The sequence below is a fragment of the Pagrus pagrus genome (genome assembly GCF_965226575.1).
Source record: "Pagrus pagrus genome assembly, chromosome: 23".
Lineage (NCBI taxonomy): Eukaryota > Metazoa > Chordata > Actinopteri > Spariformes > Sparidae > Pagrus > Pagrus pagrus.
In genome coordinates this window covers 19,805,098-19,830,738 of record NC_140205.1, presented here as the reverse complement: position 1 = coordinate 19,830,738, position 25,641 = coordinate 19,805,098, and the positions used below count along the sequence as shown (strand labels likewise).

General features: G+C 41.2%; 1 protein-coding gene across 1 annotated transcript; it reads left to right on the top strand.

Moving 5' to 3' along the window:
• Positions 1-2,732: 2,732 nt before the first annotated feature.
• On the top strand, positions 2,733-25,606 carry podxl (podocalyxin-like). The gene is made up of 8 exons (XM_084346305.1): positions 2,733-3,255; positions 18,223-18,756; positions 18,922-19,292; positions 19,437-19,460; positions 21,031-21,160; positions 21,269-21,318; positions 21,401-21,520; positions 22,458-25,606. Exons 1-8 carry the CDS (start codon positions 3,213-3,215, stop codon positions 22,650-22,652), a joined length of 1,467 nt encoding a protein of 488 aa, XP_084202431.1. The 5' UTR covers positions 2,733-3,212; the 3' UTR covers positions 22,653-25,606.
• Positions 25,607-25,641: the final 35 nt, after the last annotated feature.

Below are 25,641 nucleotides of genomic sequence, written 5' to 3'. Positions count from 1 at the left end.
CAAATTACAGAAGCAGAAAGAAGCCTTTTTGTTTGTTTATGACAGTTGATATGAAAATGTTTCAGAAAGGAAGAAAGAAAATGACTGAATGAATGAAATAATAATTTAATTAAACCTTTTGCTTGTTTGATTCAACGTTCTTTACAATTTAAAAAAACTCAATGACCTGTTTTTTTTTCTTTTGGGGTGAGTCCAAGTCTCAGCTAAAGTCTCAAGTACATCCTCGTATATGAAAACAATCTGCATCCCCGTTTTCAGGATGCTTAACTCACCATTCACATTAAAACGGCTGAAAGATTAGAACACAGCTAAATCTCGTCATTGAACAAGTTGACAGTCAGCTGATTGAGTGAGTTGATTGTAGCTCCTACAATAAGTGCCACCTGTTAACCAGGCACAGAGAAGCCGTATTCAAGCTGCTGCACTGAGAGCAGTGATGAAATCCTTATTTTATGATCAGCCGATCAGGAAACATTAAATTTAACGCTCTTGCACTCCAGAGGGACATTTAGAGACATGCTAGGGATCATAGACTCTGTGGATTATGTGGTGGTAAAGCACGGAGGAATGACGGTATCTTGCTGTGTGTTTATTGACAATCAAAATGAGAGACCCTAGGAAAAGTTGCATGTAAATGCCTCTGAAGGTCGAGGCAGAGAAGTTAGTTGCGGGTGGCCATAGATTTGCAGATTAAGCTTGTTTGTTGGATGACCCTCCTCTAATCTGGATGGCAAGTTTGTTACAAATGGGAAGAAAGGTGCAAATAGGATACAAAATATCTGTAGAAGTGTAAAATTCCTCCAAATGAAGGCAGGCTCATATCATAATACCTCAAAAGCCCTCTTTTATAATAATGTTGCACGAATACCCTCTGGAGCAGTTAGTTTGTGTTGGTTCAGTTAAGTTATACACCGAGAATTTAGAGAAATGCTCTGCAGATACAGCAGAAAGAAGAAGTGGTGTAACACCTTACAAGATGTGGAAAACTCCTCCCAGAAGGCCGAGCTCCGGCAGTATACAGCTGCTGGCTGTGAACGCTGCTGCAGCTGCTCTGCCTGCTTGTGCTGGTTGAAGATGTGGCTGTGATCAGTGCTTGGACTATGGCTGCAGTGGAATCTGTGAAGTGGGCATGGGATGAAATTTTTGTTGTCAGGATTACGATATTGTCATGTAATGTTAAAAGATATGATTAAAACACTTCAAATGCAGCTGAAATATACTGGAATCACTTTTGATGACATTTTGTTAAGAAACATTACTTTTATTTCATCATAGGTGCCACTGCAGAAGTAAAAGATAAATAAATGGATTGCACCCCGTCTCTTTGTCCTTCTCTAATTTGGAATCTGTAATATCTACACATGCAAATTAACTAGTTTTTACAACAGGCAAGCCGGATCTTCTGCCATGAATGAAGCCATGAATCAAAAAACATCAACAGACTGTACTTTATCAAACTAAACAGCCTTTTCAAGTCTCTCAGCAGAGGTTATTCATGACTATCCCGATAACGGAAATTCAACGCGATCATCTAATCAAGAGTGTTTTTATCCAGATCGGCAATTATATCTTCTATCCTCCCATCCCTACTATGATGTTATGGATTTATGGCTGCAGCAGCTGTACTGTGACAACTCTTCACTGCTCCTGATAACCAGGCGGCTGCTGATACCATGTGGGCCTGCTGATAACATTAGCTGAGAAAACATCAATAAGCCACACAGGATTCAAACCTGCAGTGCTTCTATCACATACAGTATATCAGTTGTGTTGATATACACCACAGGATAGTGATGTTAAGATTGCAAACAATCCGATTCTTTTCAATGGCTGTTTGGTACGAATGAAGAGAACAGAGTACTACTTGGTGAGAGACGTTCTTTTAATAGATGTGCCCATATATTTCTAAATCCACTCCCCTTTTTCATTTTTATTGTACAACCCTGTGTTGCACGGCGACAAATACATGAATCCTGAACCTTAATGTGAACAGTGAGAACATTACGTGTTGCATGAATTGCATTTTAGTCCAGGCAATTTAACTTACATAACACATTTCACCGAAAGAGCAGATGGATATGGTGTCAACTGTTGCAGTGTTTACAGTGCCAAACACTGCACTGCTGCCTAACCTGTAGTCCACACATGCAAAATGAAATGATTATGGTGGGATGCCTAAGTTTGAAACTGATCCAGATCTTACCCTAACTGTATCCTGTGATTATGTTGCAGATCAACCCCCACCCCCTTAGAAAGAAAAAAGAGTTAACAGCTCTGTGAAAGGAACAGAGCCATAAGCTCTGGCTCACTTTAAAGAGACGTAATTCCCATCGTTACTGAGCAACACGAGGGAGATAAGTCCTCCTTTCTGCTACAGGTGCTAGGTCTAAAGCTCTGCAGGCGCTCGACAGCCACATGTTACACTTCTGCCTGTATTTGTGTGACAATGTTTGGAGGAGGTTAACATGAAGACAGCTGACTCTGGGACTGTGAACAGACCTTTCCTTTGATCAAACAACATCAGTGCTGATGTGACTTCACCCCGCGTCCTTGAGCAATGGACCATTTTAGGAAAGAATCAAAACCAGGGGAACACATTGTCTCACAGCTTCCTTTGTTATTCAAAATGTCCAGCAGAGAGTCCAGAGCTCTGGGATTGGACCAGACTGGGTCTGCCCTTGGTTCCTCATGATAAGGGAGGCAGGGACAGTTCGGGGGGAATGGGCAGTGCTCCTGGTCTGCCAAACTGGCTGCTAACAGCTGAACATACTGAGGACTGACTGAGCACAATACAGCACCAAGCTACTGTGTGTGTGTGTGAGAGAGAGAGAGGGAGAGCGAGAGAGAGAGAGAGAGAGAGAGAGAGAGAGGGAGAGACCAACAACAGTACCGCCAAGGAGACGCAGAAATACTCTCTCCCCCCCAAATCCCAAACTCTGCAGAGAGAGGAGAGAAAGAAGCAGCAGAGACAAACAAAAGCATTCTTGGCTTTCAGTTTAAAAGAAGAAGAAGAAAAAAGTGAACAATAGGCTGGGCGAGATCATTTACTTGAGATACAAATTCAAGGAGAAAGGCGTGACAGGACTCAGGACTCAGGACTCAGGACTCAGGACTCATCATCCCTAAAACGGCTCCAGATCCAAAGTGAGGATCGTAGAACAGCACTGCATGAAGGATACATACATCTGGGAGAAGAAACGAGCTGAAACAGGATGAGAGCGACTATGAGGATCACGTGGCTGCTGCTGTCTCTCAGTGAGTAGAGTTTAATTCGAAGTGCATGTACACCTGTGACGGTTCTCACAGTGCGTCAGGCTGCTTTTTATTCTGCTGGGACGCGCCGTTCCCCCTGGTTTTTGTGGGCTTTAGCATGCCTCTAAAATACACAATACACAAGGATGTATGGTTGTCTTTGGGGAGGGAAATCTTGAACAGCAGCAGCATCAGGGCTTAACTGATGCTTTCAAGGCAGAAATCAAGACAATGTGAGCGTCGGCTGTGTGATGCAGCAACAGGTGCCAGCAGAGTTCCCTTAGGGTAATTGGACTTTTTAAAAATCACAGATGGAAGAAGTTTTCAAATCTTTAACTGAGTGAAAGTAGGAATACCTTAATGTTAAAATACTTAATTATGAGTAAAGTTATGTATTTAAAATGTTGTTTTAATAGGAATGTATTAAAGCAGTGTGAGGCTGCTTCTTAAACTACCAAAAGTACTCATTATGCAGTTGTGGAGGGAGTATTAAGATCTTTTATTCAGTAAAATGACTAATAAAGCAATGTATAAATACTCCATTACATGTCATAGCCCTTCATTCAAAATCCAACTTAGTAATTAGTACACAAGTAATACATGTAAAGTAATGAAATTAATTAAAAATATTCTACTTTGGCTTTAATACAGCATGCAGTCTGCAAAGTAACTAGTAACTTAAGTTATCAAAGTGCAATATAATGTAATGTAGTTGAGTGGAAGTATAAAGTAACAGAAAATGGAATACAAGTAGGCTACCTTCAAACTGGTCCAGTACAGTACTCGAGTAAATGTAATCCTTTACATTCCATCACTGAGCAGAAGTGTGAAGGAGCATATGAAACATAAGAAGAATAAATATTACATGAAAAAGTTGGCATGTAAAAGATACAAAGAAAGTTTGTACATTTCATATAGAATATAAGCCGTTTATTGCAAAAAAAAGATTTTCAGATTTTTGACTACATTTGTGGACTAATTCAGGCCGTAAGAAGCAACAAGAAGACGAAAAAGCATCTGCAGATGCTTTCTGAGGAACAGCGCCAAACTTGAGACGTGCTTCAACCGGGACCGCCAGTCCAAGCCTCTTTGTCTTCCTCTTGTTTCTTAGTGCCTTCATTTGTGCACAAACTGAGGAGAGCAGAATCCTCTGCATTGATGAGCTCCACTACTTTTTTCTCCGAGTTACTGTTGACCTGTGTGAGAAGCTTACGCTCTCGCTGCTGCTGTGTGGACTGTATGAAGTCTGTATGAAACATCTGCGCCTCCACCCCCACAACCCCACAGTGAAGGAGTCCCCAATTCTCCCTTTTCTCCACACACACACACACACACACACACACACACACACACACTCACACAGAGTCCTCCAATAGCTGTGTGTGAGGACAGAAGGAGCCTGAATAATGAAGTGACCCTGACCTCCCTCCCTGGCAGAGAGGCGAGGAAAGTGTTTTTCTTTAATTATGCACCTGCCGCTCTCTCACCACTGCAGTAGGTGGATTCAGAGGGGAGGCTTTTATTTTTTTTGAGCGTGTGAAAAAAAACGCGTGACACAGCCCCAAAACTCAGCTTGATGGCTGTCAGCACTTTTTCTAAAAATAAAAGCCTGACACGTTTGTGTGTGTGTGTGTGTGTGTGTGTGTGTGTGAACGTGCATCTGTGTTTGTGTGTCTAATGCCCTGTTATCACAAGAAGGGTGGAAAGCCTCAACATGAATACAATATAGGAACTAAAGTGAGTCATTCTGATTCCTCTTAATTAATCATACTTGATAACTTCAGTCTGCAGTTTGGTGCCGTGGCTAAAAAACATCGATTTCAGGTTTTTTTTTAATCTCCTCTCTGTCACAGCGTCGTATATGAGAGACCTTTCTGATAGCAAAAGAAGTGACGCTGAAGGGGTAACGACAGTGTCAAACACTGAGGTGTCGGGCCACTGACCAGGCTGCTGTATTTGATGCAATGGGTGTGAGAGCGAGCAGCTTTTACTCACACAGCCTAGATATGAAAGCTCAAATAAATGTCTGTGTCATCACAGGGTCAAGAAAGGTGGATAAAGTGAGCAGTTTAAAGATATGATATGTAACATTTCTGCATCGAAATATCTAACAAACAACCGGACCTTTGTTATATCCGCAAGTTGACCCAAGGTAACGGTGCGTTTCAAGTGGGTGCCTGTGGATATAACTTCCTGGAGAGAGCCAGACAGTGAGGAAGGAAGTCAGAGAATGTGACTAAATGTAAAAAACATGACCTCATATGTAAACATTTCTCTATGAGTCACCTCAGATGGTGGCTGTTTAACGATGACGACAACAATCTCCATAATCCTACGCTACTTGTGTCTTTTGTAACCCCAGTGGCAGAAATGACATACTGTGCTTGGGGTGTTGCAATATTGCGATATTCACTATATTCACAATAACTGTGATATTTCATCTAGATATTGCGTGATGAAATCGTATGAATAATCCAGTGAAGATTTAGGCTCTGTGCATCTTTTGTTAATGAGTTCATCAGGTCACCTTTTCACTGGCAATTCAGTGCAATTGTTCTTTTTGTGTGCTTTGCTTTTTTTTTTAAGTTCTGGTTATAGACTCTATCTCCACCTCACCACACTCGTATTTTGAGGGTATTTTTGCCAAAAAGGAGACAAAACACACGGTAAACAAAGTTAAATAGATCTGGAGACAAAATCACAACTATGTTAGGCCAAGATAATCATGAAGTGAAAGTCTGATATCATGACAACATATACTGTGCTTTAAATTTTTGAAAAAGCCAGACACAAAGTTCTTAGGCCTAAACAAACTAAATAAACAAACCATATTAAGTTGAACATGCTGAATCCATTGTCCATACTTGTGGTGGTTGGGTGCATTCTTCTATTCTTCATAAAGACCACTGCCTAGTTTGGATGCCATTTAACTTTTTCCAACTCAAGCTCTTTTCTCATGTCACTTCAGATGCTGGCTGAAGTGACATGATAGTGATATGTCACCTGCAAGTGACGCTGAGTGTAGAAAAGACTGAAAAAAACGTAGCCGAGATGCTCAAATTAAAGTTTGACAATGTTTAGCTGAAGTAAATCATCAAATGCTTGAAGATAATTTCAGCATTTCAATAAATCGTATGATTCCTGGACTATAGGTAGAAGGCAGCATCATCAGTTATCAGTCCTCTCCAGGACTTCCTAACCCCTGTGGAGACCATCTGTCTTGTGCGTTGTGGGTTCATGACTTGTCCGTTTCCTATAAGATAACAGGCGGTCAGGGGCTCCGTCCGGACACCAGCAGCCCGGGGAGACGCTGCTTGCTTGGCACACTCGTGTGTTGTCTGCACTGGCTAGCGTACATGGGAGAGAACGGAGAACAATAGATGGGAAAAATCTTTATCAACATCCCAGTTCCCAAGGAGGGTGTGGCGGCAGGAGACGGCCTTGAGCCACCCTCTCCCACTCAGCCACAGGGAGGCTTTTCATCCAGCTGAATGAGAATCAGGCTGTTTGAACCACAGGCAGATTTTCTCATCATTTGAAGAGATTGTTTTCAGCTTCAGGAATAAAGAACTATAGCGAAGATATTTTTGCAATTTAATAAAAAAAAACATTTTGAAAGTACACCATCAATTTCTAGAGTAGTTTTTTTTTAATTCCCAGTCAGCCATTGGTTTCATACCATAAATGTATCAATTAGCAGAGACGTCAGTGTAAAACATCTCGATTCATGCTGTAAGTTATACAAAACGATTTTGAGCATTTGTTTTAAAACTGTCCATAATGAGTCCAACAGTGCAACACATATTTTGCAATACTGTTTTGAAATGTACACGGTCTTTACAAGGTACACAGTGTTTTATTTATCATTTAATATTACACAGGTTTGCATAACAAAATTAACCTTTGCAAACTCTGTAAAGATATTGTGGTGGAGACGGGTCTGGGCACGACAGACTCTGATATCACATTGTTTTGAGTCCCATTTTGTCCATTTCCTTTTCCTGCGATCAAACACAACCAGGGGCAACCTTGAACCCAGCTGGATTAGCATGGCTCTTGTTCTGACTCTCTTCCTCCTGGGGTAGGTCCAAATGGCCAGGCTGGATAGTCGAAAGACACCGTGGGCCGCGATGGTCTCAAAGTTCGCCGCTCTTAATCCAAAACACCCGGCTTCTTCTCCAGGGGTGATGACAGGGACGTTTAGCATGAGATGGTTAAAGGGGAGGAAGAGGAGAAGGACAGGGGTCTTTGCAGCTCTATGTTAAAACCAGATGTAAATAAAACGTGAAATGTACTGGCATGGTGTCCTTTTTATGTTTGTTTGGTAATTTAATCAAAATGAATGCTAGTGCTAGCAACAAATTGGAACAAGATTGTAATTTCAAGTAGTTCAAACAACAAAGCTGAATTTTGTTGCTAAAGTTTTTGTCATTCATTAAGTACAAACATTTTATTTCAATGAAAGGAAAATAAATTGAATGGAAATATTATCATTCATCCATAAATGTATGTGGCGTTCAAATAACACAATCAAGATCGGCTGACTTTACTTGATTTGTTTAGATTGAATATAAGTGGCTGATCAAATTACGTTGATCCAGTGAATTATTGTTCAGAGTGAGTCCAGATGCTGCAGATCTGGTTTTTAAAGGCATGGCTGGCATGTGGACGCAGGCTTCCTTCAGGGAGGAACCGCTGCTCTCTGTAAAGCCGAACGTTTCATCACTGTCTGATGCTCCAGATAAAGAGCCACTCGCCTTCACCTCTACTGTAACCCCACACTCCCTCCACTTACCCAGCATGCCACACCGCACAGCCAGGTGTCCATTAATCATGCCCGCGGCTGGTACCGTCATGGACTTTCACTCTCCTCCTCCTCCGCCTCCTCCTCCTCTCCCTCATCCAAAGCCTCATTCCTTTCCTCCCTTCATCTTTTCCTCCTCACTTTCTCAGCACTCTTTTCATCTGCCTCGACACTTTGTGTGAACTCCCCTCACGTCTCAGGTTTTAGGAAAACAGAAGACGGCCACTGCTCCATTATCTGAGAGCAAAGTTAATGTGAGTCTGTGCGTGTGTGTGACATGATACATGCCAACACCCTGAGCCTCTACTAATCTTCTCGATAGATTGGCTCTCCCAAAGTGCAAAATGTTTTTCACTTACCTTTAATGCTATCTAGCTGTGCAGATAGTTTATTGTCTTTTCGGTTATAGTCCAGGTTTTTCCTCCCATTGAGTTTTCTGCTTTTACTTGTCCAGAAAATAATGTTGTGGCTATAATTTCACTGATATATAGCCGATAATATACATTTTTTATTGTGCATTACTAATAATGACTTAAACTATCATTAAACAAGATTAACACATACATAAACCATTTGCTAAATCATGTACTGTTCATGGTATTTTATTTAATACATTATGAATATGCCTGTGTATCTCTAAATGATCACAGTAAGTAAGGAGCATGTCATACCACATTTCAGTGGACTTGACTGGAGACCCACTTCATTTAAAGGGTAACACCACCAATTTTACACATTGAAGTGTGTTAACAGGTCTTGGGGAATACTACGGCATATGTGAAAACAGTAGCATGAAGCCCTTTGTGGCTCCAGAGGGAGCTGCATGTAATCTGACAAACTGCCTCCAGTGATGTCACTCAGGGGCTTAATTGCAATGTGGGTCATTTAAGAGGTGTGAAATGAGTAAAGGCAGTCTCTGGTTGTGTTGTATGGATTTTGATCAATGTTTTCAAACTGTCTGAGTGCAATGCTAGACCACTGGACTGCTTTTCAAATCGCCCATTACCCACAATGCAACTTAGCCACAGAGTGACATTTCATGCAGCTTCCTCTGGAGCCACATAAGGCTTTATACTACCTTTTTTCCCTTTTGCATTAATACTTGCAAAAACTAGTAAACACAGTTTAATGTGTAAAATAGTTTACTTCTGCCACAGGACAGAGGTAACTATTGTGTACTGTAAAATGCATTATACAAGGTTGCAGTGATCATAGACAAAAACAGGCAGTTTGAAATGTTAATTTTTACTCTTGTTAATGTGTGATATGACAAAAAAACCAAAAAACAACCCACACATTTTCAATAATGAAGTGCAGGTTCCTATGATCTACTGTTTATATCTAAGTGGGATGATTAATGTCCTAAATCTGACCACAGATAAAATCCAACAACTGAAATTTCCAGATATCCTGTGTGTGTGTGTGTGTGTGTGTGTGTGTGTGTGTGTGTGTGTGTGTGTGTGTTGGGGGGTGATGGAGCACTAACATTGAACTTTTACCATTAGCGCACCCCACAGCTCGTATAAACACACATACCAGCCTGGTTTCCAAGGACAGGGAGTGTGTTGTTTGTGAATAATGTGCGCAAGGGTGCGAGTGTTTTTCTTTGTGTGTGTGTGTGTGTGTGTGTGTTTGTGTGTATGTGTGTGGTCAGTCATTTCCATGTGGCCGTTAGATTTACTGTGTCCCAGACCCCTCTTCACTTTCTCTCCTCTCACCCCCCTCCCTCTCTCCTCCCTTTCACTTGTCTCGCTTTTATTCCCGCCGAGTGTTTTTACATTCACAGCTCCTCACCTCCCTCCATTGGAGCACACAATGTAAAGCAAAGACCCCTCCCTTCCCTTCCTCACTCCCACACCCACACCCACCAGCTCCCTCCGTCTCACAGAGATGAATTACCTCTCTTAATGGGACAAGGATGGGGGCAGCTGAGCCCTAAAAGGCCCCGGCTGCAGCAGGGGTCTGCAGTGAGGCAGTAGTCCATGCTTGCATGGCCGCACGTGGGGCCAGAGGGGCCTTTGTGTGGGCTGTCACCAAGCTAACGGGGCAGCTTTGTACTGCCACCGCTCTGGAGCGACAGCTACATTTATTTATTTACTCTAGTCCGTTTGGCACGCATAGTGCAAATTCACGCTCAGACGCACATCAATCCAGGGTTACAGTCGGTGCCTGGCAAGCTGGATGGATAACTGGCTGGATAGCTGGCATGCACACACACACTCACACACAGTTGTGTATGCATCACTTCAGAGGACATAACATGGACTAGGATTGCATGGAGATTTACCCTAACCAGAACCCTGACCCTGACCCTCAACCTAAACCTTCAAGGAACTTCCCTTTTTTTGTTGATTCTGGCGACCCCCTTGGACGGAAGATGACGGGTGAAACAAAGTAAACTTTGTGTTTTGTCCCCAAACATAAGTCTAGTCTCAACACTGTCTGTCACAACATGAGTAATAAACATCCACATAATGCAAATCCAAAACAAAAAGCCCTCAATAAATACTGCCATTGTGTTGCTTACATTCGATTTCTGACATAATCCCAAACGGTTTGGCTTTTGTCCTGGATTGCATTATATTGTCTGGTGTTCCTGTTAATTTGTCCACCTCCTGAAGATATTTTTAGTGCACCTATTTGGAGTTTTATGACAAAAAACACTCTCATGTCTGTACCTTTGTTTTGAAGCTAGAGCCAGTTGGTGATGACAGACTTTCTACTGATATGGGTAACTTTTTACACAACTGGGCAGTAACAAATTGTTTTAGGTGGGCTGTGATAATTTCACCTACGCTTTTACACTTTTTTTTTTTTGCATGTTTCCAGCAATGAACAGTTAGGCTATATTCTGTTAATAATGCATTCAGTGTTTGCACAAAATGAATTTGAAGTCTGGACTTATCCAAAGTATGCAACAGCTTTGTAAGTCACAAGTGTTGGGCGCTGGATAAAAAGTTGTGTGCTAAGAAATAGTTTGTCACAAAACTCCTCCCAAAAACACAAATAGTCATTTCTACATGGTTTGTAAATGAAGTACTCAGTGAGCTTTACAGGTTCTGGTGGGCAGATTTTTTAAATTTGGAAAGAGTCAGGCCAACTCTCTCATTCTTTATGCTAAGCTAGGCTAATTGTCTCCTGCCTCCAGCTCCATACTTAATTCACAGACATGTCAGTGGTATCGATCTTCTCATCTAATTCTCTACTCCTATAATGTCACATCATACTGTGATATCTTAGACTATTTGGGTTTGTTCCCTTTCTGTTTCAATATGACAGCATCCCTATGCACAAAGCCAGCTCCATATAATGGGTTTCCTCAAGCCCCACCCGACCCCTTCAAGCCAGACCTTATCACCCAACATCAGTTGAACCTCACTAATGCTCTTGGGGCTGAATTTGACCAAATGATACCAATAGACAGAGCAATAAAAATGTCTCCTCTGTCCTTCTCTCCCTACACCCTTTCCCTCTCCATGTTTAAGTGTGTGTGGGGCCTTGTTCAGGGGGGCATTTATTTACAGCATGGTAGTCAGGAAGCAAAGACAATTCAGCCAGACTCCACCCTCTGGCTACACTGTCATTCTCCTTAATGTGTGCTCACACTGAACAGGATGGGGTTGACGCCTGCAGGAACCAAACAGTGGGACCTCCTGAAGGGAGTGTAGGCAGACAGAGAGCACCCTCTGACCTCCTCTGGACCTCCACTTAGTCTCAGTGAATACAGGCTAAACACTGTCACGCTCCACAGGTTCACTTTGGGAGCAGCTTCAAAGGCTTATCAGGTCACTAGGGACAGACTTTTGGCACAAATAGTATTTCCCTCTCAAGAAATCAGTAAAGCCTACTTCTTTATAACTGTACCGTTCAAACTTTATTCATTTCATTATTTTTATCAATGATTTCATCAGTCTGGTATCTTTTTAATCACCTTATTTTGGTTTTATTTTGGATACTATTTCAGCCCACTCAAATCAAGCATAATGTAAAAAGAAGGTAATAAAAGCATTCATTGTTATATATGTCATGAATATAATTTGACAAGCAGATGGTAACACTTTATATTAAGGTCCTTGTAGTGGTAGTTTATATGTTATAAGTCCCTTATAAGTCCTTATAAGATGCCTATTAATATTAATAAGACATAACATTAATTAGTGTTAATAATGGCATAATAAACATGTTTACTGTTGATCATAAGACATAACACATAAGTGACTAACACTTATGTAGTCTTATTGATGTTAACACAAATCTTAGAAGGACTTATAAGGGCTTATTACTATTACTTATTACTTTTTAACAGGTTATAGACTATGTAAGTCATTAAGGCTTAAATAGTCCGTCTTATAAGTGCTTATAAGGGTCTTATTACTTATTTACTAACGCTTATTACGAGGACCTTAATATACAGTATAGCATTACACATCCAGACACAGAGCAACATTACCATTCATCTGAAATCATGTTTGTGTCCACCTGATGAACATTAGTCCAATATTCAGTCTCCCTTTAGCTCTGGTTTGGTCTCCACCAGCTCCTGAGAAAAACGACTATTTAACTGCTGAACATTCGGCTGTGTTCACCAGCTAGTCGCCGAAACAGCTGTATTTGTGAACAAGGCTGATGACAGAGGTGAGATTACAACAAAACAGAAAAGTTGTTCAGACAAAAATGACAGAGATCACGCTTACCTTTTGACATTATAGGGCAATACATGTTCCCTCAGCCTAAAATGCTGTGATTATCTGCTATTTGTCTTGATAATAAGATGTCAGTTTTTCTTCTCTCTGTCTCTGTCTTACATAACGGCAATATTTAAAAAAATATATAATTTAAGAAAGATTTAGCATTTGTTGTTATCAACTTGCTGACTGTTGAGAGGTTCTCACGCAAATTCTCTCTTTCACAGGAAATAAGACATTTTAGGTTTCTGTTGACGTTGGGAAAAACTGATAATCCTGCTGAGTTCTTGTCGGATTAATGTTTTTGTTGAGCCAACCGTACCACAGCAATCAGTTTCTGATTTAGAAATACTGGTCGTGCCAACATCAACAGTACAACTGGAAATGTTTTTACCAACACTTAGCCATCAGACAAAAACAGAAGCACCACCTATATACGCTTAAAGTTCGTCAACGCGATATCTAAGGAAAGGATGTCTCACCAATGCCGTTTGATTGACAGGTTACATGTGGCACCTCACAGCATTTCACGAGGTTGTTCATGTTCATTCTTTTGCACCAGTTTCCTCCCGACACAACAATATATATGTTATGTATTAGGAACACTGCTGCGTGGAAGCGAGGAATATGATTAAATTGACGTTGAAAGGCTTGATTAGCGTCGGTCAAATCCTGGGACAAACGTTAACGGCACGTAATGGCTCAAATAATGTATACACAACCCCAAGTGAGAACAATGAAATCAAAAAAGTCTGCGTAGTTAAGGTGCAGTATAGTAAAAATTAGAATGACACATGCCCAAATCAGCAGAGCTGTTTCCTGTTACGAAGTGAGCCAAACAGTTGAAAGAAGAGCCAGGGAAAGGACAGAAAGTCAGTTCTCACACACTCTCACACGCGCTGTCTGACCCTCATACCTTCCAGTGGAGCAGGTCACACCCTGAGACAAACAGTATGACCATTACAGTGTCTACACTCTGCTGTATAGAAGACAGTCAGCTGGCAGGATGAGCTCCATACAGTCTGACTGATGGAGGTGATGGGCAGGCTGACATGAGTTTTGTTTTTGTTTTTTTGGTGCCTTTGCGTCCATGTTAGAGAGGTCATAAAGTTGTAGAATAGGTTGAAATAAAAAAGTTCCACTGTGTTCACTAGCTTTATTAACTTTTCTTTTGTTTGGTGATTGATGGGTACCGTGCAGTGGGAATATATTGATATTTTATCATCGTCATGTTGTCTCTAAGTGGTTTTAAAGGAAGGAAGAAAGGATTACAGAAAAGTCATGTAGGTTGTTTAAACTTAACAGGCTGTTCTACTTGTTTTAATACTTGCCTTTATCCACTTAGTCATTATATCCACATTACTGATGATTATTTTTTTATTATATCAATACAGAGGTATTTGGTCAAAAACATTGTGATGTTAGTTTTAGTCACCCAGTCGTAGCATTTATAAAGTGCTGTTGTATATACAATATACACATCATAGCCTAAAAATACTGCAGTATCATTTTAAGGCCATATCGCCCAGCACTACAGTGGGTTTATCAGAGCCTTAATGTTCAAAACAGCTTCTGCCGGAAGGAGGTTGTTGAGAACAATCAGAATTAACCAAAACATTAAAGCTGCAGTCGATGAAAAGAAATCAATTAGCGAATGCTGAACTCACATGGATCAGGCAAAAAGAAACAAACATGACAATGTGCTACCATGGTGATATGCACTGTAATGGTAACAAAGAATGGAATCAAATATTATTTATTTTATTTTATATAAAGGCATGTAGATAGAAAACGCAGATGTGTCTTAAAAAAATTAAGATGAATGTTAATATCCCTCCAAAACATAAAGCCATTCATTCATGTCCAACACGTATAGTAAAAGAATAACTGAAAAACACTAAATGATCAGCTTCTCTTTACTGAGTCCCATGTTTTCTCCTTGCTTGCATAACATCTGGTTGTTATATTCTGCCACAGAGGACGGCAAAAAGTTTAAATATTTTAACTTTTGTCTCACCATTACTGCTGACATCATCCTCTACCTGCCTCACCTCATTTTTACTGTCCTGCCACCGACTATCTGCCTGAATCCTGATGAATGCAACATGAAAGATGTTAAATCGCTCCATAGAGCTAAATGGCACTGTAATTCTAAAAAGAGTTACATTATTCTAAAAAGTTATTAACTATTACAGGAAGTCTCCTTAAGTAAACAAACTAGGACAAAATGGTTTATGTTGTGTTGAAATGATAGCGAGGCCAGGCAAGTAGATTTGACGGACTAAGTGTTGGTGTGTGTGTGTGTGTGTGTGTGTGTGTGTGTGTGTGTGTGTGTGTGTGTGTGAGGAATGTGTGGGTGAGGTAAAAACAGCCTTGGTGCTGATAGCAGCGGGATCAGCGGGTGCTGTCGCCCGCTAAGAAACAGATGCAACATTGACAGCTCGGGTCAGCGGAGGTCACGCTGAACAAGAGTACACACCTGGGGGAGGGAGAGCAAGAGAGACAGCAGGGTGGAAGGTGGAAAAGACGGATCGAGTTTGAAGACGTCTTGCTTGTTTCTTGTGTAACAGAAAAATACGATCACTGGAACAACTTGCTGCGTCAATCGCACGGCAGTCATTCATCATCTTTGGAAAAATATACTGAACCCCCGCCTATCAGCTAAATTCCACATAGATGATGTAATGTTGGAAAAGTTTCCAGTTCCATAAATCTACCAGTATCAACGTACTTTCAACAGCTTTTTTCAGATGTTAGATCCTGGATGCATTTCTGATACTGATACATGTAGTTGCAGAAAGCACCCCAGCATCCAAGCAGCTGTAGCACACCTTTCCCAAACTCCAATATGTTTCTTAACAGGTTGAACACAGCAGGTTCAGGGTCTCTACGCGTTATTCTGAGGAAAAAGCCCTCATGAAGCAGATGTTACATGCTGTCGAACAGCCTCAGAGCAGCACGCAGCACATGTACTGCAGAGAGAGCACTCAGCTCAATCAAAGGACTCCAGAACTTTGACAGTCTTCCTCTCTTAGTAACAGTGTTTATGGCAGCAGGCTACAGGCTGATAAGTGATGTGTCTGTGCTCTACAGAGACAGGACAGGCTTGGCTCTACCAGCCTCCACTTGACCAGAACAGACTCTTATCTGCTAGCCCCTGACACCATCCTGATGCTGTTTTCAAATGCCATGGGAAGGATGGTTAGAGAAAGCCATGAAAAGATCCCAAATGGTCTGACTTTAGTCGGTTTGCAAGAAACTTTTTTTATGTTGTCCAATATCTGAGCAAAAAGAAAGAAATTACTTTCAACCGTGCTGAGTGGGTGAACCTTTGATGCTTTAAGTCTTTCAGAGATTTGTTTTAATACAGATAAAAAAAGAGCGAGTTGGAGATATCAATTCATTTCTAGTGGATAGTCTAGATTTTGAAATCTAAAATAACAGTGTGGTTTACAAAATGACTGGTCATAAGGTAACATATATGTGATTTGCACTAAATAAGCTCCAGTATGTTAAAACACCATCACGGTGCTCTGAGAAAATATTACATAATGTACATGTCATGCAGAAGGGCTACGTGTAAGTGTCACCACACACGTATGCTGAAAATCCAGTGACTGTGTCTGGATGTGGGTGGAGGTCAGAAAGTGCTGGGGTGGGGGCGTAGTTAGGACCATTGTTTTCTGGCCGCGGAGTCTGGCAAGGATTGTTCACTGGGCACTCCAAACAGTCCGTGGCCGCTGGGTGTGGTGCTTCCAAGTTTATTGTGTGCAGCATCCTGTCCTGCTCACTATAAATAGAGGAACAGAAGAAGATGGAGCGCTGTGGCTGAGGCTTACAGCTGTCCGACCCACAGGAACTCCAGGAGCAGAGGTCAACGTAGCTCAGACTTCAGAGAGCTCCGTTCGCCTCAACTTTGAAAGAGACCATTATTTTAAATTCAAACGGCATTATTTTTATATTGACAATGATCAAGAAGACTATGTGTGATATGAAAAGTGGTCTTTGTAATGAGCGACCCACACAGACTTATCACCCAACTCTGCAGCTCACTCAAAGCATTGTAGCGTCCTTCAAGCTCAATTTTTTGGTTTATGACCTGCACCTTTACTATTATTGTCACTCTCACTGCTCTCATCAACCTCATTTCCAGCAGCAGAAAGCAAAAAAGCTGCAAATAAGCAGACATTTTTCTCAGAAGTTGATGTAAACCAAAAACAGAGCTAATAAACATCTATCAGATGACACAGACGCTTTGAATGCTAATGCTGCGTGTCTTCTGGATGTGTAAAAAGACGCTTGCTAACGTATTCATATCAACCTAATAAGGTGATCATGTCAGTGTTGTGTTTTCAGCTTGTCGTGCTGCCCCCAAGTGGCAAAGGAAAGTCATTTAAAGGAGCATTTCACCAAAAAATGAAAATGCAGCCATTATCTACCCCACATGGAAAACCGGGTGTAGTCTGTAGAACATTTCTGTAGCTTCACAGCCAAACAGCGCTGTAGCATTATTCTCAACAACTGACCTTTTTTTTAAAACATAAAAAGAAAAAATGCTTCCAAGAGATCCCAAATTGATTTGAAAAGATGTTACTTACAACCTTTTTCAAAGCTGAAAGCTTCACTATAGCTGCTAAACTAAAATCATTAGCATGCGCCCCGCCTGAGGTCAATCAATCAATCATAGATCAGTCAATATTTATTTGTATGGCACCAATTCACAATAAAAGTCATGACTCTTTCTAAATTGAGCAGGTCCAGACCATACTCCTTGATTAATGTATAATACAGAGCCCCAACATTTCCCCCATGAGCAAGCACTTGGCGACAGTGGTGAGAAAAACCTGCCTTTTAACAGGCAGAAACCTCGGAGCAGAACCGGACTCAGTGGTGGGCGGTCATCTGTCTCGACCGGTTGGGTTGAGAGAGAGAGGGAGGAAGGGAGAGAGAGATGTAGAGGGAGAGAGGGAGAGAGAGAGGAAGGGCGGTGAGGGAGGGAGTGCGAGAGGGGGGAGAAGCAGTGGGAGAGACGGGCGAAGGGGGATACAGCAGCCACAGCAGTAATAACAGCTTTGCTAATTGAGAGATGAATATTAAAAATCCTAAAAGTATCATAGTAATAATAATAATAACAATAATAATAACAGAAGTATAGAAGTGGGTGCACAAGCTCGACTGTACGTTGAGGGTGTGAACAACGTATTTTTAAAATCAATTTGGTATCTCTGACCTTGCTGTATGGAGCCATCTTGTGTTTTTTCTGTTGTTTTTTACATTACAAGTCCCCATCTACTTCAATTGTTTAGCAGAATGCTACAATACTGTTCGACATCAGGGAAGATAATGACTAAATTAAAATGTTTGGGTGAACTGTTCCTTTAATGCAGGTTTAGGTAAATCTTTGCCACCGGTGGGTTTGTTTTCATGGTACTTATTTAGCAGCATGATGTATGTAATAATGTGTGTTTTTCCCCTCCTTAGGCTTCCTATTTCACCGCGTCTGTTCAGATGATGCTGGGAGTGAAGCATCAAAGACTCAGCCGACTACTAACAGTAACCTTCTTACAACCGGAGCACCAACAACTGGTGACGATGGTAAGAAAGATTCAACTACACAAGCACCAACAACCGCAAAACCAACTGCTGTAGTCACCACAGCTCAAATCTCAACGGTTGCTACATCCGAGCCCACAGATAAGCCAGTCACCAGTCAACCACAAGTAACCAGTAACTCAGCAACTCCCAATGTCATCTCTTACACTGGCTCTGCTGAAAAGAATGATGTCAGCAAACAAGAGACCACAGCTCCAACACCAAACAGTAGTGGCACTTCAGCAGCTGCCAGTCCTGCTACTGCACAGACATCTGAAACCTCTGGATCCACGTCTGGGACTGAGGCGCCTGCTGTTTCGCCAAGAAATACTATCAATGATTCAACCAAGTTGCCAGACACCTCCACAGATGGGAAACCGTCCACGGCTCAGACCAACACCATGAGCCAGGAGGGCAACAAAGGCAAGTTCCCCTGTGAATCTCCTGTATATTAACATGGAAATAATATACCTGTTGGGGGACTTAATGATTGAGGGCTAATTTCAAACTTTGTCAAATAAAAACAAAAACAACCCCAAATGTTCTGGGGACAATATGTTCACTGTTGTCATATTATTTATGTTTCAGGAACCACCAGCACCAGCTCCAAACTGACCAAGGATGGATCTCCTGTAACAGTTCCTCCTGCAACCACATCCCTGCAAAACACCTCCACCCCCAACCCCGCCAAAGCTACCACCAACCCCGCAGCCACGGCTACCACCACCCCCGCAGCCATGGTTACCACCACCCCCGCAGCCACGGCTACCACCAACCCCGCAGCCATGGTTACCACCACCCCCGCAGCCACGGCTACCACCACCACCACCACAGCTACCACCAACCCCACAGCCACAGCTACCACCACCACCACCAACCCCACAGCCACAGCTACCACCACCACCACCACCAGCAGCAGCACCACAGCCACAACAGCTGCTCAGCCAAAGACGTTGTTGGTAAGACTTAACGTAGTGAAGCAGATAGTTTGCTTGCCTGTACTTTACATTAACATACAACACAAATGAATGTCACACTTTTACAGACTCAATGGTCACTGATGCTTTTTTGACTGACATTTATTTCCTGACTTTTGTCTGCAGTACTCCCTGAACAATGGACATAAGGTAAGATTTTACTTTATTTTGAGATTTGTATCTTTAAATCTGTCCTGGCATCAGACTGTTTCTATTCACACAAACAACACGTGTGATAATAAACACAGTTCATACACTGACTCCCATCACGCCTCTGCTATTGTCCTGTCAATGGGAGGCAGGACCACACCCTTTCTACTCCTTTCTTCACTGGCATTTACTCTCAAAGGTCCCTTTAGTTCAAAAATGTTGAATGATTGTGCAACATCCCGCAGGAAGAACAAGAATAAGACATGTTTTTGTTTAAATACTGTGCCATCATGTCCTCTTAGGGTTTCTACGGCTTTGACACAAGTCAGTACATGCCAATGCCTGCAGTGACTTTTACTGAACTTCTGCTTCAGTGTGAATTTGTTCACCTTAAGGAACAGCTCACCAACAAGTGAAAGTCATTATCTACTCGCCCCCATGGGGATGTAAAGTTGGGTGAAGTTTGGCAGTCCTCATTTCTGGAGCTTCACAGCAAAACAGCATTGCAGCGTTCTCCTCAAAAACTGAAGTAGTCTGGACTTTTACAAAATAAAAAACAACTGTAAAATCATGAAATGGCTCCATACAGCTCCACTGGCATGATCCAAATCTCTGGAAGCAGAAGCTTAAAAAAAGGGTGTAACAAATGTCTTCTCAAGTCAATTTGGGATCTCTGGGCTGATCTTTTTCATGTTTTTTCTTTTATGTTTTTTTAACAGTTTAAAACAAGTCGCCATCTACTTCAGCTGTTCAGGAGAAGGCTTGCCTGCTTGCTTTAATGCACTAGACTGCTGCATGGTAGATTTCAGAGATGAGTAAAATGTGACGGTATCTGATCGGAAAGACAACTAATAATAACGAAAACTGCAAAGACCATATTTTCCAGTTGACCATCTAAGATTGAGCTGATGATAAATGGTTTACATTTGTCCAAAAAGAAAATATTAAAGTTCTGTTCATAACTTTTATCAATGTTGGTATAGTTTGGGTGCAAAATCTTAATATTTAAACAAATCAAGGAAACGTTTTTGTTAAGACTGTAATAGAGTCAAAGAGCAAAATCTTCAAAAATGACAACTGTAAAAAAAAAAAAAAAAACGGAAAAGAATAAGAAAAATAAACAGAACCACTTCCCACCCCTGGAGGGGCTCTGGGTGGATCTCTGAGCCGTTTCCAGCAACAGACAGGACACAGCGAAGCACACTATGAAAAAATAGGATTTCCAATCACTGGGTGGAAAAAGTGTCTTATGGGAACCCTTCCTGCCTTTCACTAGTTTCCTACGTTCCCACACCGCTTCCATACACTCACCCTCTCTCTCTCCGACTGCCTACGCAGCTGTGCTGTTCCATAACACACCGAAAATAATCCACACATCACAGCACAGGAAGATATGACTTCAACGTTCACCTCTGACCTTCCTGTCCAAACTCTGACAGCATAGTATGGTAAAAGACTTGTCGACGGCTCATCAGCTCATGGATTATTTATAGAAAAGTAGAAATACGATGTTAGATTGATTGATTTAATATCTATATAGATGTTTACAGACGTGTTATTTCACCTTTAGAACGAGGAGAACGACCTGGTGGAGTTGTGCAAACAGCTGATGGACAAATTGAAAGAAGGAAACTGCAGCCTGACATGGACAAACAGCAGTGGCACCATAAAGTTTCACCGTGTGGAGATAAATGGAATGGGTAAAGCACTGTCCTCCCTTTATAGAAGCCTGATTTGCCAAAAATGAAAGTTAAACAGAATTTTCTATAAACCATCTGCAAACAAATGATTTGAAATGTATCTTACAGTGAAAACCGACGTGGCCTCCCAGCGTTTTGAAGAAATCACCAAGTTAAAGGTGAATGCACGGATGCTTTTATCAGTACACGTAAGCACCTGCAGTGGTTCAAAGTAATTATTTTGTTGTTTTCTACTTAAAGAAAGCGACAGATAGCACAACCCTGATAGCCATCCTGGCCTCCTGCGGAGCTCTACTCATCATGATCGTCATCCTCGCTGTTTGTGCCTCCCACCACCGCAAGCCGTACAATGAGAACCAGGTAGGTGGAAAGTTTTCCCACTCGGACACGATAAAGGGTCCCACAGGGGCTGATCCTTGAGGTGCCAAAGTGTTTTCTGTCAAGTAACCCCTTATTTTTACTTTTGGGGCCTGTGGGGACAGCAAGTGTTCCCCTGTACCATCAACGCTTGGTTCCTATATGATTGATATTTTTATCCATACTAGTGTAACATTATGAGCAAAGTCATTAAATGCCCCAAGCTAATATCAACCCAATAATATCAAACAGTTGTAATACTTCTCTTGTTCGTTAAGATCATTCCAATCAATCAAGGTTGACCTCAATCTATGTGGCCTTGCTGCCTTGATACTGGGACATACCGCATCAACAAATACCACGCTCAAAAATCTCACCTCCCACCTCTATCAGACGTTACAGCCGTCCTCTCCTTAACTGACACGACCTTGGAATACAGCTCAGAACAGTGGTCTGAGTCTCCTCCTGTTTCCTGTTTTAATAAGAATTACTTCACATTGCACAATAAAGAAATGTTTCATTGGCATTTAAGCTTAAACAAATCATGTTTTCACTACAAAAAGCACCTTCAAAACTTGATTTCACCTTCCAACTCTTAGTTTTAATATTCTCAATGGTAACAGTGATTTTACTTTAAACATAATATGTCACATTTCTGCTATAAAGTCTCTTTCAAACAACTAGACCACTGTTATTTTGTTAAGATGTGTACTTACATTATCCCAAATGTTTCCATGTTTAACCCAGAGGAGTCTTAATTTAATCCAAGTTAAAGGTGTGTTTCACCTAAACATGATGTTGGTCGTTTAACAGTCCCATGCTTCTTGTATCTTTTGTTTATTGGAGAGAACTCTGGTCGGGTTACATACTAAGCTTTTAAAAAAGGAAAATAGACGAAAAAGAGCTGTTTTGAGAGATTCTGTCCTTTTAATCTCTACAGCAACACCTGACGGAGGAGCTGCACACGGTGGAGAATGGTTACCATGACAACCCCACACTGGAGGTGATGGAGGTGCAGCCGGAGATGCAGGAGAAGAAGATGGTGCTGAACGGAGAGTTCAACGACAGCTGGATCGTCCCCATCGACAACCTGTTGAAGGAGGACATGCCCGACGAGGAGGACACTCACCTGTAGAGACGACCAGGGACAGAGAAGAAGAAGACAGCGATGGGACCTGGCTCTCACCAAAACAAAGAAAAGCATTCACACTTCTTGCTCCATGCCAGCCCTGCTCACCCACCTTATACTCCTGACCTTAGGATTCTGAGCCAGAGAAGACTTCCCCACAAAGAAATACATCCTGCAGAACAAACAAGATCCCTTTCTACTGTACGTTGGTATGAAAAAGTCAGAAGGAAAAAATGAGACGTTGGGGTTGAATGACACAGGAGAATGAAATTGTACGCAGTGGCCTTGGAAACGTGTTTAAAGTCCACTTAATCAATCACTGTTGTGCCTATACAGCTTTTTATATATACGTATTTGATAAGTGTGACTTCCTACAGAGCACAATTAGAAATTTCTCACTCTAAAAACTCAGAAAGTGCCCCAGATCCCAAGAGGATTGTGCCCTTTCTCTGATTTGTACACAAGCACCTGTAAATAGACTATTGTAATGTTATTTTCTGCAAACGAGAAAGAGCCGGGTGATGATGTTCACTGATCACTTTGCTCTGGAGGCCTGATAGGAAGAAGATCAGAGAGGTAGCAGCAACGTCAGCTGCCTCGGCAGTTCTAGAGTTACTTACTTAGATAGATGACCTCAGGATACTTCAGCGCATCCTGGTGATTTTCCACGAGTGCCTTTTGGCGATGAGGGAGCTGCCAGTAAGTAGTGCAACTGAGCATTAATCCTGTTCATAAAAGAAGGGAATGTCCACAAAGACCCTGCTTGAGGCAGATGGGTCAAATCAAATCAAATCAAATCAAATTTTATTTGTATAGCCCAAATTCACAAATCACAGTTTGCCTCAGAGGGCTTTACAATCTATACAGAGACGACACCCTCTGTCCTTCGACCCTCGATTCGAGTGAGGAAAAACTTGCCCCAAAAAAAGGCCTTTTATATAAAGGGTCTATATAAGGTCTATATAAGGTCTATAGTAATAAGACAAATGAAGGGTTTTAATCTGTAATGCTCATATTGACTCAAGGTTGTATGGAAAGCCCGAGGGGACATATAACAAGCATATTTTTTTATAGCCTTTTAGTTTTGCCTCTTGATATGTGACCTTGGCTTCAAGTTGTTTTCATGTGATTTTACAGCAATCAAGGGAAAAGCTCCAGCAAGATCTTATCATTTGAAGAAAAGCCAACCGTCCCCTTTGGCTTTTCATACTTGGCTCATGCTCAATATTCTTAAAAGAAAACTCAACTGATCACATATCTTAGTGAGCTGTTCCATCTTAAATTCAAAAAATAAAGTCACGTTATTTAAAATGCCTCGTTTTGATCAGTTTACTTCATCTTACATGTCATTTTTTAGTGCTTTCCATTATTTCTATCGGTTATAAAAACACTGTTCTCAGAAAAGTCATTACTAATATCTGGGAACACAATAACATGACTGAGCTGTAGTCTGATGGGGCAAGACATACAAGCAGTCAGGCAACAGTTTTGCCGGATGATCTCAACCTCTTTATTTCGTGGTGAAACTGAATGGCATCCATCCTATTTGCCTCCGATAATCCCTGATTGCAAAGCAAAACTCAATGGAGTCCATTTCAGACCGAGACCCATCCTCTAATCAAATTTTGTGGAAATCGTTCAGTAGTTTTTGTGTAATTCTGCTGAGAAACCAACAAATAAACAAACGGATGAAAAGCGGAAGTAATAACATATCCTTGATTACTACGGATTTTCCTGCTTTCCTTGCACATGCGGTTGCGACCAGCAGCACTGTGTGGCTAACTACCATTTTATGGTTTTATAACAAAAGTAAAACAGTAAGTAAATGCTGTGTAAGTCACCGGGAGATGTGTCCTTGTTGTGGTCAAATTCATCTCACTCCCAGCAAGTCACCTAATGAACTGTCTTTAAAGCAACATACTCAAGGGAATCTTGGGAAATGAAGGAAAACTTATTGGTTCATTATCCTGTAATTATCACTTGCCACCACCTCGACTGTGTGCACAAAGTCACAGAGTCTCATATCTTTAACTATGATGGACCTTGACAACAGAGAGTTTGCCTTTGTTGTCCGTATTAGTGTGGCTGAGCTGTCTGGTTGCACTGGACAATGTAATTATTATTATAATTATTATAATTATTATTATAGGAGTGATGACAAAAACACTAAAATAACACAGGTTGTAATAACATGGAGTCATCCTGAACTATTTTCTGATTCTATTTGTCTTATTGGATGCTACAATCATGTATTTTTATGGGTCAAGCTGCAAAACAAGTTGATATTTTCCAGTTTTTCAGGACCATGATGTGTATACTTCTTATACTTTTATTTTGACAACTGCATCGACTGTCTGTCCTTGGGAAAAAAGCACAAAAATTCTCCACAATTAAATTTTGGTAATAATACTGGACGGATGCTGACTTTGGCTTTTAAAGCTGATATTGCTGAAGATGGATTTGTCATTAAGTAACTTGGTGCACCTCTGAAGTAAAACACTGTAAATAGTTGTTGTTTTTGTCACTGTTGCTGGAGGGGTGGAGTCATCTAACATTTAAAGATGTCTTGACTTGATATTTAAACCCTCCCAGCAGAACCTGAGCACGTTTTTTTTTTTTTTTTCCCAGTTTGGATTTTGTTCAGTTTAATATTTTACTCCCCTTTGAACCAATTAAGAAGATAATATATATTTACCTATATACAAGTGACACCACCACCTTGGGCACTCCAATCCAACTTTCGTTTCTTTTTTGTTTATTGTTTGTGTCTATAATTTCACTTTTATTATAGCTGTGCCATTTTCACCAAAGTTCGTTACCAGTATTTTATGTATTTATGGATTGTTTGCTGCTGAGGGCAAAAAACAGGGGTCTGACACACTGGAAGCTGTAAATTGTCAACCGTCTTGGCGGTCATGTTGTTGTACCTGTTCAAATAAAGGAAGCCTTTTTCCACTTTGCTTTTGTAGTTTGCCCATGTTGTGTTCAGCTGCCT